This window comes from Bos indicus x Bos taurus, chromosome X (genome assembly GCF_003369695.1).
Source record: "Bos indicus x Bos taurus breed Angus x Brahman F1 hybrid chromosome X, Bos_hybrid_MaternalHap_v2.0, whole genome shotgun sequence".
Taxonomy (NCBI): domain Eukaryota; kingdom Metazoa; phylum Chordata; class Mammalia; order Artiodactyla; family Bovidae; genus Bos; species Bos indicus x Bos taurus.
Window position 1 is genome coordinate 69,507,755 of NC_040105.1, and position 20,528 is coordinate 69,528,282.

General features: G+C 37.5%; 1 protein-coding gene across 8 annotated transcripts in view; it reads right to left on the reverse strand.

Annotated features, from left to right (window-relative positions):
• Positions 1-17,037: 17,037 nt before the first annotated feature.
• ATRX (ATRX, chromatin remodeler) overlaps positions 17,038-20,528 on the reverse strand; it is a 285,940-nt gene continuing 282,449 nt past the window's right edge. For all 8 annotated transcript variants that reach the window (XM_027534136.1, XM_027534135.1, XM_027534130.1 and 5 more), the window contains one exon: positions 17,038-19,897. In XM_027534136.1, the coding sequence (XP_027389937.1) occupies positions 19,619-19,897 (279 nt within the window). In that variant the 3' untranslated portion in view covers positions 17,038-19,618. The remainder of the gene's footprint in view (positions 19,898-20,528) is intronic.

Genomic DNA, 20,528 nt, shown 5'->3' on the forward strand with positions numbered 1-20,528 from the left:
TGAAAATAGGTGGCAAACACTGCATTAGTTCATGTGAGATGTTATGAAACTTCATTTGTCTCTAGCCCTCAGCTCCAGACTGTTTCAGATAAGGTATTCTCTGGTCTGTCTCTGTAGATAAACCTTCCTCATGTTTTACTAAGACCTACCCTCTGTCCATGGGGTCTCATAAAAGAGTCAGATATGACTTAGCAACTTAACAACAACAGCAACTAAACAACAATAACAAGCAATCTAGCAATTGCTTCCTAGCAATTTTTTAAAATATTGCTTAATTTGGCCTTTTTCTTTTAAAGAAAACATGTTTTTTCCATTTTAACAATTTTTAAGTGTATAATTCTGGGGCATTAATTATAGTCACTCAAGGTAATGCTGAAAACCCTTCAAGTTAGCTTCAACAGTATGTGAACCAAGAACTTCCAGATGTACAAGCTGGATTTTTAGAAAAGGCAGAGAAACCAGTGATAAAATTGCCAACATCCATTGACTCATAGAAAAAGCAAGGGAATACCAGAAAAAACATCTACTTCTGCTTCATTGACTAAGCTAAAGCTGTTGACTGTGTGGATCACAACAAACTGTGAAAAATTCTTAAAGAGATGGGACTACCAGACCACCCTACCTGCCTCCCAAGAAACCTGTATGCAGGTCAAGAAGCAACAGTTAGAACTGGACATGAAAAAATGGACTGGTTCAAAATTCGAAAAGCAGTACGCCAAGGCTGTATATTGTCACCTTGCTTATTTAACTTATATGCAGAGTACATCATGCAAAATGCCAAGCTAGATGAATCACAAGCTGGAATTAAGATGGCCAGGAGAAATATCAGTAACCTCAGATATGCAGATGATACCACTCTAATGGCAGAAAGCAAAAAGGAACTAAAGAGTCTCTTGATGAGGGTGAAAGAGGAGAGTGAAAAAGCTGGCTTAAAACTCAACGTTCAAAAAACAAAGATCATGGCATCTGGTTCTATCACTTCATGGCAGATAAATAGGGGAAAAGTGGAAACAGTAACAGATTTTATTTTTGGGGGCTCCAAAATCACTCTCGATGGTGACTGCAGACACGAAATTAAAAGATGCTTGCTTCTTGGAAGAAAAGCTATGACAAACTTAGACAGCGTATTAAAAAGCAGAGATGTCACTTTGCCAGCAAAGGTCCGTATAGTCAAAGCTCTGGTTTTTCCAGTAGTCATGTACAAATGTGAGAGTTGGACCATAAAGAAGTCTGAGTGCCACAGAATTGATGCTTTCAAGTTATAATACTTGAGCAGACACTTGACAGTCTGTTGGACAGCAAGGAGATGAAACCAGTCAATCCTAAAGGAAAGCAACGCTGAATATTCATTAGAAGGACTGATGCTGAAGCTCCAATACTTTGGCCACCTGACAGGAACAGCCAACTCATTGGAAAAGACCCTGATTCTGAGAAAGATAGAGGGCAGGAGAAGGGGACAACAGAGGATGAGATGGTTGGATGGCATCAGTGACTCAATGGACATGAATTTCAGCAAATTCTGGGCAACAGTGAAGAACAGGGATGCCTGGTGTGCTGCAGTCCATGGGGTCACAAAGGGTCAGATGCAACTTAACAACTGAACTTTGCTTTGTTGTTGTTCAGCTGCTAAGTCATGTCCGACTAACCTAAACAACAACAATTATAGTTACAATGTATAGAACCATCATCACTATCTATTTCTAAAAATTTCTAAAAATTTTCATCACCCCAAACAAAAACTCTGAAACCATTAAGCAATAAATCCTCATTACCTCCTCCTCCTCCTCCTAGCCTCCTAGCCACCATAATCTAATTTGTCCCTTTGGATTTTCCTATTTTGAACACTTCATATAAACAGAATCATAGAATATGTGGTGTTTTACGACTGGCTTCTTTCATGTAATAATGTTTTGAAGGTTCATCCATATTTTAGGATGTGTGAATACTGCATTTCTTTTTATAGCTAAATAGTATTCCATTGTACAGAATGTACCAATTTTGTTTATCCATTAATCAACTGATGGACAGTTGGGTTCTTTCAATTTTGAAAGAACTATTATGGACTATTATGAATAATGTTGCTATGAACATTTGTGTACAAGTTTTTCTGTATACACATGTTTTCATTTCTCATGAGTGTATACCTAGGAATAGAATTGCTGAGTTATATGGTACATCTATGGTCAAGCATTTGAGAAACTGCCGCATTCCCACCAACAATATGGGGGTTCCAGTTCATATCTTCACTACCACTTTTTATTTTCCATCTTTTTTATTGTAGCAATCCTAGTGGTTGTGAAATTGTATCTCACTGTAGTTTTGATTTGCATTTTACTAATGATGACTAATGATGTTGAGCATCTTTTCATGTGCTTATTGGCCATTTGTATATCTTCCTTGGAGAAATGTCTATTAGATTATCCGTCCATTTTTAGTAGAGTTTTATGTATCTTTATTATTGAATTATGAGATTTCTTTATGTATTCTGTACACAAGTAAATGGTATGAGGTAGAGATTCTTTGACATGTGTATGCTAAGTGTCATGGCTACATATGTTGAAAAGACTATTCTTTCCCCATGAATAGTCTTGGCACTTTTGTGGATAATCAACTAATCATAGACGTATGAGTTTACTTCTCCATTCTCAATTTTATCCATTGATGTATATGTCTATCCTTATGCTAGTACCACACAGTCATAATTACTGTAGATTTGTAGTAAATTTTTAAATCATGATATAAGAGTCCTCCACTTTGTCCTTTTTCAAGCCTTTTTGGCTATTCTGGGTCCCTTGCAATTCCATAAGAATTTTAGGATCAGCTTGTAAATTTTTACAAAGAAACCATCTGAGATTTTGATAGAGATTATACTGAATCCGTAGATCAATTTGGGGTTGTTGCCATCAATCAAGATGGTGTTGCCATCTTAACAATATTAAGTCTTCCAGTCCCTGACCATGGGATGTCTTTCCATTTATTTAGGTCTCCTTTAATCTTTTTCAAGCAGGCCTTAGACTCATTCATTTTTCCTTTCCTCCTCTTTCAAAGAGTGTTCCTCTGGCTCTGAAAGTTATGTCCTTTCTCTGCACACTCAATCCCAGCTCATTCACACAGCTTTTCCCTTTCAATATGTCCAAATTTCTCTAGTTCTGAAAGAACTTCCTAGACATACATGTAACGGAGAAGGCAATGGCACCCCATTCCAGTACTATTGCCTGGAAAATCCCATGGACGGAGGAGCCTGGTAGGCTGCAGTCCATGGCATCTCGAAGAGTTGGACACGACTGAGCAACTTCCCTTTCACTTTTCACTTTCATGCATTGGAGAAGGAAATGGCAACCCACTCCAGTGTTTTTGCCTGGAGAATCCCAGGGCGGGGGAGCCTGGTGGGCTGCCGTCTATGGGGTCACAAAGAGTCGGACATGACTGAAATGACTTAGCAGTAGCAGTAGACATACATGTAAAGGATGGAATCATGAAGGAAAACATCAAGAAGTTTATAAACTGTTAAATATTTTTAAATTAATAAAATTAAAGGTAATAAAAACTGGGAAAATGTTTTCCAGAAAAATTTTAAAAGTTACTATCATTAATATACTGACTATAGGACCTATACAAATATATCACAAAAACACCAAGCTTCCAATAAAATATGGGCAAATAAAACATATAGTTAGTTCACAAAAGGAGATAGCAACTTGTAAAAAATACAAACATACTTCAACCTCACAAAGTATTAATGAGATGCAAAACAATGAAATGTATTTTCCTTATGAAATTAAGAAAGTTTAGAAACATAATAATACTTAAAACCAATGAAGATGCAGAGAATGAGGCTCTGTCATATACTGGGAAAATGCTAATGATGCAACTTGATAATATAAATTCAGAACTTTAAACTTTTTCATGCTTTTTGACCCAGTAATTCTACTTCTAATAATGCAATTGATGTTCTCTGCAACATATTTATAAAACAAAAAGAAAAGAAAAAGAAAACCAACTTTCCAACAATAGAAGAATGGCTACAGATATGGTACATTATTATGATCAATCATTATGCAGTCCATTTAAAACTAGGTTGATGAAATTCTAATGACATAGAGACATTCTCAGGATAATTTAAAGGGAAAAGCAGAATATGCAATTGTATTACACAACTGATGATCTCAGTGATCTCAATTATGTATATATACATACATACAAACATATGAATAGAAAAAATAATAGCGATATTAATAATTGAGCCAAAATAATGAGCTCTTGTCTCTGAGCAGCTTCTTATTATCTTTATCTTCTATATTTTTCTGTATTTTTTTTAACTTTTCTACAGTGGGCATGTATAATTATCTATAATGCCTTGAGGCCATTATAGTATTTAATAAGTCCCCCATCAATGGGCTCTTGCTTCTAGTCTTCTGCTGTTATGACCAACAACTCAAGTGAATATACTTAAACATTTATCTTTGTGTATGTATGTGAGTGTATCTGTAAGATAAATTTCTAAAGGTGAAATGTTCTGGGACAAATGCAATGGGCATTTAAATTTTAATAGATAGTACCAAATGATCCTTCATCAAAGTTGTACCAATTTATACTACCACCAATAATTTATGAGGGTGCCTGTTTCCCCAGAACTTTATCAACAAAATCGACAATTGTTTTATCTTTGCCAATGAAATATAAATGAAAATTATATTTGTTTAGCTCATTTGCATTTTATGACTCAGATAAAGTGACTTCCTATTTGTTTAAAAACCATTTGGATTTCTTCAACCTCTTTATTTAAAAAAAAAAAAGAAAGACTGACACCCATAGAGGGTAATATATTTAAGGGCACATGCCTAATTAGTGACAGAATCAAAACTGGCTCCATAATTTACTGAACATGAATCCTAGACTCTTTGTATCACATCATTTTGTCTCTACTTGTATCACAAATTACCACCTGATCATACACTGCTCCAGTGTGCTCTCTTCATATCAGGATCATCAGCTCTATCTTCCCAAATGGGTTGCAAGAAGAGCCATAAAAGTAAAAGAAGGGGTTTTGCAGATGGCAGACTTGAATTTGCAAACTGTATGTTGCACAATCTTCTGTGATCCTTTAGCAAGGCTCAGTTACCTCATCTACAAAAAGGTGGCAATAATACAGGACTAAATGACAACATGGGTGTAAATAACTGAGGATAGTGCCTGGCACAAAGATACTTCATAAGTTGGACACACACACATACACAGGTTTCTTAATGCCAGGATCCAGACCAGCAAGTTCTCTATAATTTTTTTATCATACCTGACACAGTACTTAGTAGGTGCTAATGAATTTTCGTGAACTTGAGGGGGCCTCTAGTGTAATAGAGGTTGAAAAAGCAGAGAGAAATCCTATTTTCTTGTAGTCTGCTATCCTCTTGCCCAGAAGTCTATTGTTTGTCCCCATACTCAGTGATTGACTGCACAGTAATGACTGAAAACCTTGTAGCTAACTGACATAGAAAACAATCACCAGTTTCCCCTCTCCCCACACTACTCCTCAAGGCAAATATAGATGGGGAGGGTAGAAGTCCTAGGCTAATAAGGCCAAGTCTTCTGGTGGTTTTGATAACTTTTAGGAGTTTAGTGGCGAATGTACTATATGAGCTGCTGCTATATGGTAGGAAGCAACCTAAGGAAATGTAACATGGTCAGATTTGTGTTTAAATAAGATCATTCTGGCATTGAAACGTGTATATTATCATATGTGAAATGAATCACCAGTCCAGGTTCGATGCATGATATAGGATGCTTGGGGCTGGTGCACTGGGATGGCCCAGAGGGATGGTATGGGGACGGAGGTGGGAGGGGGCTTCAGGATGGGGAACACGTGTACACCCGTGGCAGATTCATGTTGATGTATGGCAAAACCAATACAATATTGTAAAGTAATTAGCCTCCAATTAAAATAAATAAATTTATATTAAAAAATAAATAAATAAGATCATTCTGACTGCAGTGTGGAAGACGGATTGTATGGATGGGGAAACAAACTAAGAGGCTACTGTACTTATAGCATTAGGAAGGGATCAGGGTTGGGGAGCTGGAGGTCAAAGGTATAGGATAAAGAGGGGATGATGATGGATGGAGCCAAATCTCTAAGGAGTAAGGAGAACCTTGGCTCCATAGCACAGGTGGAAGAATACATTTATTGGCAGAAGGGAGACACTAATATTGAAACTCAAGAGAAGGGGGAAGGATAGGTAATTTTGTGAAAGGGACTGGGCGGAAAGGAGATTGTGAGGTTTTTGACTTGATGCTTTTGTCATTCAAAGAGAACTAGGAGGCAAGGTTATCTCCTTGAACCTGGAGAAGAAGATAGTAGGCAGCTGATTAGGGACACTTAGAAGGGTTTCTAGACAGCTGAATTTAGAGATTGTAACTTTGTTGCAGCTCCAGTCCATAGAATTGTGGTCTTTTCTTTTTAGGATATCATGGGTTGCTGTCAAGAAAGTATCATCTGTGGAGGAGTAGGAGCAGAAAGCATATTGCTGAGGAAGCTAAGGAATGAAGAGAAGGGTGAGGGGAACCGAAGGCAGCAAGTACAGACCACACTTTTGAGAGGTTTAGCAGAAAAGAGAACAGAGATAAGGCCATGGCTTGAGAAAGAAGCAAATAAAAGATACTTTTTGTTTATTTTTAGGTAGGAGAGACTCTGAGATCTAAAAAAGATGCCATGAATGTACTCTAATGGAGGTCATATAACGTAGTGTTTAAGAGCCCAGGCAACTCAGTCATCTTCGTATATGCTTAATCCTTACTAACCACTTGTGTTATTTCATTTCCTTGGGTTGTTTTTTCCATTTCCCTTGGTATATCAATGTCTTTGTTAATGGTTTCTAAGAACTCATTTACAACCATTTGTTAACCATTTGTCATGCAAAGTGAATGTAATACCATATTCTATTGCCATCAACTTACTATGGTCCTTTGAACATGGATGGACCTAGAGAGTGTCATACCGAGTGTGAAGTAAGTCAGACAGAGAAGGAGAAATATCATGACATCCCTTTCCCTTATATGTAGAATCTAAAAGGAAATGATACAAAAGTAGCAAATGTGAAAGAGCCCTTTCTCCTACCAAGGCTGAGATTCTGACCTTATTGCAGAGGGTATAGTTGTCACCTACTGGATGGTAGAGAAATTCACTGAGGTGCTACAGTCAGGGTAGGGAGGCAAGAAATCACCTCATGGGGTACCTGTGAGACTTGCTGGGTGGTTGGTTGTGGTTGGGATTCTGGCACCCACTGGCTGCCATGTACTGCAGCAGGAGGAAAGCCACATCAGAACAAAGATGAGAAGCACTTTCCTCCTGCAGTGGTCCTCCAATGCTCCTTACTGATGAAACATTATGACAGCTGCAAAGGAGAAATGTTTATAGGGTCTAGCTCCACAAAGCAGGGCGGGGAAGGGTGGATTTGAGCTGAGAAGAAATAAACTGATAGCTGGAACATGTATCAAAAGAAATTCCTTTAAATTAAAGGTTCTAATTAAGTTCTGGCTAATCAAATCTTTGGGTTTCCCAGGTGACTCAGTGTTTAAGAAACCACCTGCCAAGCATTAGACGTGGGTTTGATACTGCCTGGGCAATCCCATGGACCGAGGAGCCTGTCAAGCTACAGTCTATGGGTCACAAAAAAGACATGACTTAGCAACTAAACAACAATAATCAAAGCTTTACAATGCCAAGTTCTCACCAAGCTGTGGTATACCCATCAGAAACACCTAGGAATTTGCAAAACTGCAAGGCATATCATCAGTTAAGCAACTTATATATGTTAAAAATTTTACTATGGTGCTTTGTATTTTGGTTGTGTTATTAAAATATAGTCATGTGTTTGGGGGGGGGGGAAGCACAGGCTCTGTAGCAATCAGTGCCTGGGTTCAAATTCTGGCTTTGCCATTTACTTAAACTTAAGTCAGTTAACCTCTCTCTGCCTCAATTTTCTCAATGGAAAAATGGGGGAAATTACAGTACCTATCTCAGGTTTCTTGCAAGTAATAAATGAGATAATGTTTGTAGAAAACTTACAATAGTAATTAGAGTATAGTAAGTACTTGATAAGTATTAAATATTATTATTATTTAAGCAAAAGGCACATGCAGGATATGATTGGGTTTGTTTTGATTTTGGAAAACCTTTATCCTTATCATAAAAGTGATATATATGTTTTTTTAAAGTATCTTTTGAAGACTTTTTTTTTTGCTACAGAAAAATCAGAAAATAAAGATTTAACAAAAAGAAGAAAACAAAACAATGGTATCTTTATTTCGTATCATCATTAACATTCTGGTGTACATTGTTCTGGAGGTTTTTCTATTCATCCAATAATAGTTTTCAAATGTATTTTGGTATGTGTCTTCACATACAACATGGTGATCAGCCAACTACTTTGACTGAGCTTTTGAGCTTTGTGTTTGAGGTAGCTAGGGTTAATTACCCTAATACACATGCTCACTTCATTTTCTTCAACCCCCTATACACACACCCAGAGAAGGCCAGACTCACTGTACTCTGCACCAGCCCTGGTTTTGGGGAGCCCAATACATGAGAGAGAGACCTAGACTCTCCATTTGTCTGAAAGGAATGCAGAGCTCAGACACCTTCCTTGAGGCTCTGGTTCTAGAAATTATCACCTTCTGATTCTCCTGTGCAGAATGCAGATACTCTAGCTCTGACTGACCAGATTCAGAGTCCTCTTGTTCCTCAAAGTGTGGTCTCTGAAACAGCAGAATCAACATCACCTGCTAGCTTGTTAGAAATGCAAATTCTTGGACCCTACCCTATACCTACTCTATCAGAATCTAAAGTTTAATGAGCTTCTTGGGTGATTTGCACATATATTAAAGTTTGAGAAGCACAGGTCCTTTCAATGTGAGGAATGAAGATTTACCTAAATGTTCTTGAACACTAGAAATTTCAAGAACATTCTCACCAAAATACTCACCGTTCCTTACACCATTCTGCCTCATGGAACAGGCTGAGCTTTGTGGGTTAACAATAGGCCCAACGCCTTTCTTGGGATTCCAGTACATAGCATTCAAACTTTAAACATCTTTGTGATCAAACTCAGTAGCCAGTACCAGGGAAAAGACTTCTCTGGTCCTAAGAGAAGATTCAATTTTTTCTCAATAGACAGTGTCAAAATGTCTATTCTCCTCTCAGAAGAGAGAAATTTGTGTCATCTGGCTAATGTGGGCCATGCAATCAGGGAACAAGTTCCCACCAGTAGGTATAAAGGCATAGCTTTTGTGGGATGTTTCTGCCCCTGGTTTCTATATAACAGCCTAAGTCAGAAATGAGTAACTTCTATCAAGGATCACTCACCCACTGATGTTGATTAAATAGGTAATATCTAAAGGGGCTCATGAATGGAAAGCAATCTTTTTCAGTGCAATAAACTATATAACTTATTTCTTTTTAAAAACTATAAACAGGGACTTCCCTGGTGGTGCAGTGGTTGGGAATCTGCCTTCTAATACAGGGGACTTGTGTTCCATCCCTTGTCGGGGAACTGAGATCCCACATGCTATAGGGCAACTAAGCCCACGAGCCACAACCACTAAGGCTGTGTGCCACAACTAGAGAGAAGCCTGCATGTGGCAATGAAAGATCCAGCATGCTGCAACTAAGACCTGACAGTGAAAAAATACATAAATATTTTAAAATAAAACATAGAAAATATGATCTTATTCCATAAACATAATAGACAATTACAAGGTGTGTTTCAGTCCTTTGTTATGGCCAATTAAAAATAGGGACAGAAGTCAGGAAAAGAGAAGAGAGACTAAAGAAGGGGAAGGAGAAAGACAAAAAGACCCAAACCAAAAGGCAGAGAAATAGACATGCATATACACTTAGGGACACGGAAACAAAATTTGATATTAACATTGTTGTAATTTTCTCAGGTGATATATGACCACCAAGATATTCACACACTGATTCATCAAATATATATTTCACACCTTTTCTGTGTCAGGTGCTGAGGATATTAAATTGAGTAAAATATACAGGGTTCTGCCCTTAAAGAGCTCACACATCTAGCAGGGGAGCAAGCCATTAATCAAGTAATCACACAAATAACCATTGGTATTAGTTTCCTATTTCAGTTGTAACAAATCACCACTAATTTAGTGGCTTACAACATGTGTTTATTATCTTACAGTTCTGTAGATAGAAGTCTGATGCAGGTCTCACTGGGCTAAAAATCATGGTGTCAGCAGAGCTGTATTCCCTTTTGGAAATTCTAGGTAAGAATTCTTTTCCTTATCCTTTCCCAGCACCGCCAAGGAAAAGGCCACCCACATCCCTTGCCTCCATCTTCAAAGTCAGCAGCACTGCATCTCTCTGAACCTCTAGTCACACTTGCCTGTAACTCTCCCTCTGCTTCCCTCTTCCACTTTTAAGGACACTTGTGATTACACTGGGCCCACCAGATAATTCAGGAGACTCTCACATTTCAAGATCAGTTGATTAGCAAACAATTCCTGTAATCTTAATTCTCCTTTGCCATGTAACAACATATTCACAGGTTCTGGGATAGGAGCTGAACATCTTTCAGTTCAGTTCAGTCGCTCAGTCATGTCCGACTCTTTGCAACTCCATGAATTGCAGCACGCCAGGCCTCCCTGTCCATCACCAACTCCCGGAGTTCACTCAGACTCACATCCATCGAATCTGTGATGCCATCCAGCCATCTCATCCTCTGTCGTCCCCTTCTCCTCCTGCCCCCAATCCCTCCCAGCATCAGAGTCTTTTCCAATGAGTCAACTCTTCGCATGAGGTGGCCAAAGTACTGGACTTTCACCTTTAGCATCATTCCTTCCAAAGAAATCCCAGGGCTGATATCCTTTAGAATGGACTGGTTGGATCTCCTTGCAGTCCAAGGGACTCTCAAGAGTCTTCTCCAACACCACAGTTCAAAAGCATCAGTTTTTCGGTGCTCAGCTTTCTTCACAGTCCAAATCTCACATCCATACATGACCACTGGAAAAACCACAGCCTTGACTAGACGGACCTTTGTTGGCAAAGTAATATCTCTGCTTTTCAATATGCTATCTAGGTTGGTCATAATTTTTCTTCCAAGGAGTAAGTGTCTTTTAATTTCATGGCTGCAGTCACCATCTGCAGTGATTTTGGAGCACCCAAAAATAAAGTCTGACACTGTTTCCACTGTTTCCCTGTCTATTTGCCATGAAGTGATGGGACCAGATGCCATGATCTTCACTTTCTGAATGTTGAACTTTAAGCCAACTTTTCACTCTCCTCTTTCACTTTCATCAAGAGGCTTTTTAGTTCCTCTTCACTTTCTGCCATAAGGGTGGTGTCATCTGCATATCTGAGGTTATTGATATTTCTCCGGGCAATCTTGATTCCAGCTTGTGCTTCTTCCAGCCCAGCGTTTCTCATGATGTACTCTGCATATAAGTTAAATAAGCAGGGTGATAATATACAGCCTTGACATACTCCTTTACCTATTTGGAACCAGTCTGTTGTTCCATGTCCAGTTCTAACTGTTGCTTCCTGACCTGCATACAGGTTTCTCAAGGGGCAGGTCAGGTGGTCTGGTATTCCCATCTCTTTCAGAATTATCCTACCATACTATTATTATTTATGTATTCCAGAAACTATTGGCTTAAATGAGACTTTGACCTTCTGTGCACAAGTACAGAAGCATGGCATTTCCTAGAACTATCCTATTCTGAATTCTGTTCTTTGCTGCTTACACGTGTTTGTGTTTGCTGTTTCCTCTGAGATACCCTTCTCTTTAATCTCTACATGTCCATATTCTAGCTCATTTAAGTCCTTGCTTGAATGGTACCTACACTTTATCAGGTGGAAAAAATGAAAAGTAAACTTAGTTCAGAATAGTTCTATCTTTAGGATTCTCAGTTGGTGCCTTAAAGAACTTGTAAGGAAGCCACTGTATTAAAAATGAATTCGGGTATCTTGAAACATATTTCAAAATACTCACACTGGATTTTTCAGACACTTCTATTTGGATCACAGAAGGAAATGTGAGGATAAAGCCAAACTCTCTAGGCACCACTGAAGAGACACAGAAGGAAGTACTTTGAAAACAAGCTTGTTTAATGGCAAAAGCAGAATCAGATACATGCTCTTGTCTACCTCTTCCAGTTAGTCATGTGACACTGAGTGAATAATTTAATTATTTAAAACCTATTTCCTCATCGGTAAAACAGGATAGTGACTAGTCATAGTACCTGACACATAACAGGCATTCAATAAATCTTTATTGCTGTGTGAAAGAAGATTCAGTGAGGTGAACTAGCTTGTACAACTTTATAAATCTAGAATGAGACCCCCAAATTCTAGCATATTAAAATCATTTTGCTGTTTTAGTTCTCTGAAAATATGTAAACTACTTATCATCCTTATGGCATATCTCTATACTCAATAATCATTAGTTGCCCCTCTCCTGACAGACGTCACTACACTAACACAGAGCTTTCTGTTTTGTTTCCTTGTGAATACAGCAGCATTTCTCATTTGAAACAGAGGATTTTGAAGTACTTGGTACATCAATTTACCTCATCTGAGGAAGGCTGAATTATTCCATCTTTGACGCTGAAGGATGCGGAGATCCAGAAAGCAGAACAGTGCTTCTAGATCCTATTGGTCTTAACTGTGCTGAGTGTGGTGAAAAAAGAAAAATAAATACCCCAGTTTACAGTTACCACACAGGAATTTGTTTCCCTGTCATTTTGGTCCACATACCCCTCTATCTTCCACAAACGGTTTTCATTTTAAAGTTGAGTTCAGAACAATTATTATTATTTTTTTTGATCCACAGAATTAGTTTAATAGATTGCCAAGCTGATGGGAAACACTGCACTGGGCTTGCATTGAACAATAATATCTTTTGGTTTTAAATGCTGGATTCTGTTTAGCTTTAAATATATTTTATTTTTTAATTTTACAATATTGTATTGGTTTTGCCATATGTCAACATGAATCTGCCACAGGTATACACGTGTTCCCCATCCTGAACCCTCCTCCCTCCTCCCTCCCCGTACCATCCCTCTGGGTCGTCCCAGTGCACCAGCCCCAAGCATCCAGTATCATGCATTGAACCTGGACTGGCGACTCATTTCATATATGATATTATATATGTTTCAATGCCATTCTCCCAAATCATCCCACCCTCTCCCTCTCCCACAGAGTCCATAAGACTGTTCTATACATCAGTGTCTCTTTTGCTGCCTCGTATACAGGGTTATTGTTACCATCTTTCTAAATTCCATATATATGCGTTAGTATACTGTATAGGTGTTTTTCTTTCTGGCTTACTTCACTCTGCATAATAGGCTCCAGTTTCTGAAAATTTGCTTATTGTGGTCAGGCATATTGAAAAAAAAAATGAATTGGGATACCTGTGTAATAGGGGGCACCTGAACAGAGTGGAATGAAGTGGAATAGAAGCTAGAAGATATAGGTGCCCTTGTGTATCTCTTTCCCTCTCTGGACCTTTATTTTCTGACTATAGAGGGATAGTCTACAGGGTCTCTAAGACCCGTACCATCTCTAGAATTGTATGATTTTATAAGCCTCCCCTACAAATACACACATATACACACACACAATGAGGTATTAGAATATAGAGGGATGTATGGGTGGTGAAATGATAGTTTGGAGAAGGGGAAAAAATCACAGGCAGGTACGTTTGAGCTTAGCACATCCAGTAGAGTGTGGAAGATGTGCAAAGAGAGGGCGGAAACACATAATAAAAGGTTTACTTTGCTAAGGATAGGGTCCAAGCAAGCCTGTATCACTAAAGCCTTTGAAGGCCAACCTCCATGTTTTATTATTGAAAACCTACCAAGAACTGAGAATGAACTAACAAGACTGCAAATGATTATATTAACCACTTTTTTTTTCCCCATTGAAATGTATTCAGCGAACTAGACACAAGCTTCTACTTGCTTTGCTACTGGCATGTAGGAACAAGCAGCTACAAAGAAAATAATCACCCTTTCACTCTTCTGTTAGCTTTTGTAGTTTTCATCACAAGAATAAACCATTATAAAACCTACATCTCAAAACATGTCATATGTGTTGTCACATAAGAGTCAATAGAAGACAATATTGCCTTCTACTTACTATAAACCTTATCCAGACCAGACAATTTGAATATTGGCCTAACTTGGGCTTCAGAGTTATGAACAATCAAATGGGAGGCTACCAATTATTTGCTTAAAAGTTGACTTAACAAAAGTGGATTTATATTTACCTTGATGTTTTGTCATGTATATAACCCAATCAAGCAACCAAGCTGTAAGAATCAGATCCTTAAACATGTTTTTTCATTTTCTGCAGAGTTCCAGAATAAGAAACAGTGCTCTGAGTGCCCCTGGGCAAAAGATAAAGGAGGTTACAGCTTGTAGAAGTAGTAATTAGAGCCAATTACAACTTGACTTACCTGCTTTGTCATTAAAATGCCTGTCAGACCTCTCATTTTTCTAAACAGAGGAAAAGAAAAGGCATAGCTTAATGGGGGAGGGCTAGCTAAAGGGAAGGGATTTCCAATTCTGTTCAAACTTACTGTGTAACCTTAGACAAACACATTGCCTTTTGGCTTCAAACTGTGGTTTTCTCATGTCTAAACCCTAAGAGCTGAAAAAGACCTCAAGAAATCACCTGGTTGGGCCTCCTGCATTCAAGAAAGTTAAGGTATTATTAAAGTCCTATTTTCCAAATGAGACATGAAAGACTCAGATAATTTGACTATAATTTATCTTCTGCCTCCTAAGTGCAATAGATTTGGTCTTTTAGCTTAACTGTCATGAGAAAAATGTAGTTATTCTCCTCACTTTTTTCATATGTGGTATACAGGTTAACACATAATAACCACAAATTACTTTGAAAATGCGAAGGGAAGCTTGTGAATGTAACATTACCAACAGAGATACTAGCCCTTGGACTAGATGGGTCTCAAGAAAAAGTAACAAGAATGGATTTAGCCCTTTGAAGATTAACTTGAGGAAGAAGCAGAATTATACTTAGTTTAGTTAAATGGACCAAACTTACTTTCTGCAAATATGTATACAGGATAGTTAGAAATAATGAAAAATTGTGAAACAGGAACGCCACTATGGATTTTCCACTAGGTTTGAGAAAGTGAACACGGAGTAAGTGAAGTTTTGCATGTAAAGTCAGAAATCCTGAACAAAGCAGACTCCATGGGGAAGGGTAAAAGGTTTTTCTCACAATTTAAGAAGTTCACTGTTCTATACAACTTCTAATGATTTTGCCTTTTGTCCTTAAAATTGTTAGTAGTCTGGTCACTGAATGCTTAATTACCTATCTTCCTGTCTGCAGTCTTTCTTCACGTTACATTCTAAACCATTCAAATTAACCCTGCCCAAATCACTGTCTTTACCTGCTACTTTGAACACATCAGCTGCCTCACAATCCCTTGTTATCCTCTGTATTGAATTACCCATTCAGGATTTCAAGACCCTCCATCAATCCACTCCAACTTAGTCTCTTCCTGATCCTTCTCTACCTTTGTTCCTTTTCATACACTTTCTCCTCATATACCTGAAACAAACCCCATCCTTGCATATGTCATCTTTCTTCACCTTTACTGAAAATCAACATATATTTGATGTGAGGTCTGCAGGGAGGGAGCCAAGTCTATTTAATAAAGGAGATTGGCGCCAAGCTGCCCCTCCCTGTTTCTATCAGGGAGGAGAAGTGAGGGCATAATGTTCAGGAGCAGAATGTGGAATAATGCTGCTGGGTAGAGACTGCTTGAAATATGGGGCAGTTCTGAATATTAAGAGGCTCTTCAGTATTTTAGGATTCTCCCATCCTTTCATTCCTTCAATTAAAGCTTTATCTTTATTGTTTTTAACAAAGGCCTCAATTGATATGCTGCTTTCCTTGTCACACCTCCCTTGGTGAAGGTATGCAGTGGTCACTATTAGATCCCTAGACTGAGGGGAAGAGTGATTCCCATAGTTAGTGAAGTGGGCATAATGTATCAGGAAGGTTATTCCAAAGAGAGGGTGGCAGTGTATATGTAAAGAAATTTTATGTCAGCACATATTCTTGAGGAGTAAAACTCTTAGGCAGGGGCAAGAAGGACCATTCTTTTATTAGATCCAACATGAGTGATGTGGGCAGTTTGGTTCCTGACAGATATTAAGCTTAGAAACAGTATATATTTTGGATTTTTAATTTTTATTCACTTCCATATAACAGCATATATAAAATGTTGCACAGACAAAAAGCATTTCTGAAACTTGGTCACTCCTTTTAGATTGGCACAGATTACATATTTAAAAAAAAATCAATGGTGGAAGAATTTTCATCTCTTTTAAGGCTAGATTTGATTTGGAGATAGCCAAAAGTCACTTGAGACTAAGTCTGGTGAAACATGGTGGGGAATAACCTGAATGTAGTTGTTAGTGAAATAAACATGTAAAAGGATGACCTATTTTACTGTTAAAACATCGCACAACATGCCACCCTCAAAGGAAAATTTTTACTGGGATATTTAACTGTTCTGAAAGTTTTGTTTAGGGTACAGAAATACGTATCTGGTTTTATGATATTAGAGGGAGAATGGGCATAGCTAAGGGAAGACTGCAAAATATTCAGCTTCTTTGGAGGCCAGGTGATAATTTCCATCAACCTGCTAGTGCTTCAGGATGGTAAGCAGCTTTCGTATCAACTGTGGAGTGGTAGGTCTGCTCGACTTAAATGAGTGACACAGCTGTTGGGAAGCAGGAAATGGTGCTGGATTACACACAGACAACCAAAACTAACAAACACACACAGGCTTCCTGGTATGTAAATTATTTTTGAGGTTTGAGATCTCCTTTTACAGAATTTAGTATAGAACAGATTCAAAAACCAAACTCCTTGACCTCCCAATATTAAATAACTAAATGTGCAAAAGAACCACCATTAAATAGCACATAAAAAGCTATACATTTTCTATGAAACATTATGTGCACAGATTTTCAAAGCTGTGAAAATGCAATAAAGAGCACAACACATTTTGGTCACTTTATTAAATGACATTAAATAGTTTAAGTTTCAACTACTAAACAGCACTTTGAATGGTGAAAACACAGATAGTATTATTGTCATACTTGAATGCTTTTCTTTAAAAACACAATTCCAGTCCTTATGTATATTACAAAACAGCCTTAAAGGAAGAAGTGACATCTTTTCTACAGTACTTAAGATACTCAATACGGAACTGAAAAGCAGTCTAACAGAAACAAAGGCAAGTCTTCACAGCTGTATGATTTCAGCAGCCAAAGCTGGATGATGGACTGAAACATTACTATACAACTGGGACAAAACATATACAATATCACAATACTAAGCAAAAACGCTTTACACCCGAAGAAATAAAACAGGTTACAAAATGTGGAGAATTTAGCAGGCAAAACTGTATTACAAGCAACATTTTAAATCATTTTTTAAGCCATTGCAACTATTTAAAACATCTAAAACAAATATAAAAATGAGCCTTTTAGTATCTTATTGACATGATTTTATATTTAAATATTTGTTAAAGCTTGATGTTATACTCAAAGTACATATTATGTAGCTAAAATGTCAAGTGAAGATTGTATGCAAACTGATCCAAGTTTTATCCCAAACTATTTCCAATTAACCTTTCTATGTATTATTCTTTAAGTCATAGTTTCATTCATTATGAAAAAGGTTTAGAAGGTTGCCTAAAATTTTGACGTCTATGTCTTTGAGCAAGTAATCAGACCATGGTGAAAGTTCCCAGGTTGAGTAAATCAGGTTTAAAGTATTCTGGACTTGTAGAAATACCAACTGATAACAGCTGGCCAGAGTATACTGTCTTCAAATATTTATTTCACAAATCTTGTCTTTTTCATTTCTTCTAAAGTAAAAACACATCCCCCTAGTGAAATAAATTTGATTATATGGCTGGCATAATATCCAAATATGGGAACGTGGAGGGTGGATCCACCAAACCTCAAAATTCTATATGACAAACTTAGTACTCTTGAATGTTCTACCACTAGTTCTTTCAAGATAAAAGTGGACATCTCTTAATCGTCCAAACAACTCAAAACAGTTTTAGCTAATGTTAAACTCATTCTAACTCAGTGATACCTAGAGCAAATCCTCCACCCAGCTTTTTTTTTTTTTTTTTTTGGAATTTGTTAGCTATTTCCACTACATGTTACATCGCCATCTCAAAAATGGTTTCGCCATGTTGAGTTGACTCTCATAGTCTAACAATCTTTTTCTTTAAGAAACTCAAGCAACCAAATTGTACATGAATAAGCATACAGGTCATTTTTACAAGCCTGGATTAAGAAAAACGACAATGTAAAACCTCATAAAAGGGCATTAGATGAATTTTGATTAGAAAATTGCCTCATAGATCTAAACTAAAAAAAAAATTGAACTTTAAAACAGAATTTATGTAAGAAAATACAGTTGGGGAAAAACAACATACTGATGAGAGAAAAGAAGAGGAAGAGCATAGAAGCCAGTGATCCTTATCTTTAGGAGGAATTACTTCACAATACTGACAGTACTGGGAATTGTTTTAAAGCACATTCCCCATGTGAACTTAAAGTCAGCAATGGTTCTGCCATTTTGATGGTGTTTATAAAACAGGGTGTGAAGCTAACAACCACAACGTCATCCTTAACCTCCTAAAATGCTAGAACTTGATTTTGTTAGTCCACATCCCACTGCCAGCAACAGGATGAAGCACTAGCACTGGCACCAAGCAGTTAAGAGATGTGCCTTATATTAGTGCCAGGAGAGAGAAAATTCAAGTGTGGAAGATAATCCACGACCCTGAAATTTTACCAGTAATTATTTCAGCACATATAACTGAAAATAAAAATGGCAGAAAAAGACTAAAGAAGAAAAAGAATTCTCTTCTTAGGCTATACTTAAGGCTGTTTATACAATGCTAAGATAACTGTAAGACTCCTCCAAGTTTTAGAGCAGTAGTATTTAACAATATTGCACACAATTCTGTGTCAAAGATAACCAACCCTTAATTTCTAACTTTCAGTCACAGAGATGATATAGCAGGAGCCCAGTTTCAGACTTCAGTCAAAAGAACATTAAAACCATTTCAATCACTTTAGTCAAGAAATGGATAAGTACAAAAGTATTCCATAACTTGAGGAATCAACTCTAAGAACTCAGCTGTGTGTCTTTATATGTAAAGAATGAATATATAAATCAGTATTCTTTCATAAATTCATTAATTTATGACAATTTTATGGTCACTAAAAGCAGGCATAAAAATTTAGAGAGGAAACCTGTGGAGTTGTTACTGTTATGGAAGGACTTGTTTTCACTGAAAACAATTTGAAAGATCTTCTGTACTCAATGTGTGTAAGAAGATTCTAGGCAATATCACTGACAAATGTCAGGAAGAAATGGTATGCCCTATTAAAAAAAATTTAAAACTAATATGGAAGATTGGCATTTAAGGGGACCAAACTATTTATACAGTTGAGTTCTGTTAAGTCATTGATTCCTAAAAAAATAAAAGATCTTTCTATGATTTTAACAATCTTTTAAGCTTTTAGTGCAAAATCACATTGATTTCCCTGGGGAAGGTCCTGGATTTTTGCTTCTCATTGGGGGTGGCGCACGTTGTAATGGTGGTGGCTGCATACCACCAGCCACCGACTGATACATTCCTCTCATATCAATCTGCTGGTAGTTAGAAGGATTCATGATTAAATTTGGAGGCTTTGGCATCATGAGGTGACCCAGTGTTGCTTGTTGATAAGTCATTTGCTGCTGCTGCTGCTGATTGTACTGTTGCTGGAGCCTTCGGTTCATAAGTATTCGCTGAACACAGCTGATTAACTAAGGAGAGAAAAGAGAGCTGTTACAAGTGCATGACCTGTCTCAAAGAGGCAGTATCAAATTTTGAGTTAAAATCAATTTGTTAAGGGGGTAGCATACCAAAAGAAAAACATATTATTGTTATCACCATTACTAATTTGATGGCATTCACAGGACCATTACTGTAGAAACTAGTTAGTAACACCATTTAGGGCTAAATTCTCTTAATGACTTGACTATTGTAGTGCAAGCAGCATTTAAATTGGTTGCTATAGTAACCTGTCCTGCACTGTGATTAGTCTCAAGTATTAGTTACAGCAGTTTTTTGTCAAGTCTCTTTCTTTGTCCTTCTTTTGAATATTTCACATGATGACAGACAAACACTTTTAGTGACAAACACCAAAGGGAAAAGGCACTTGCAGTGGGAGTAATTCCTACCTGCCTACCTAGAATGTAGATTCTCAGATTTCCTAAGATAATTTAAAACCACATAATTCTACAGTGCTTTCTAAGTAAAATTCATGCCACAGAAATTGATTCCCTGGTGTCAAGAGCTGAAATTTCCCAGTGCAAGGTAGATGGCTGCCAAACAACCATGCTAACAAAGATAATCATGGATTCTGGAATATGTTAGCCTTATAAAGAATTACAT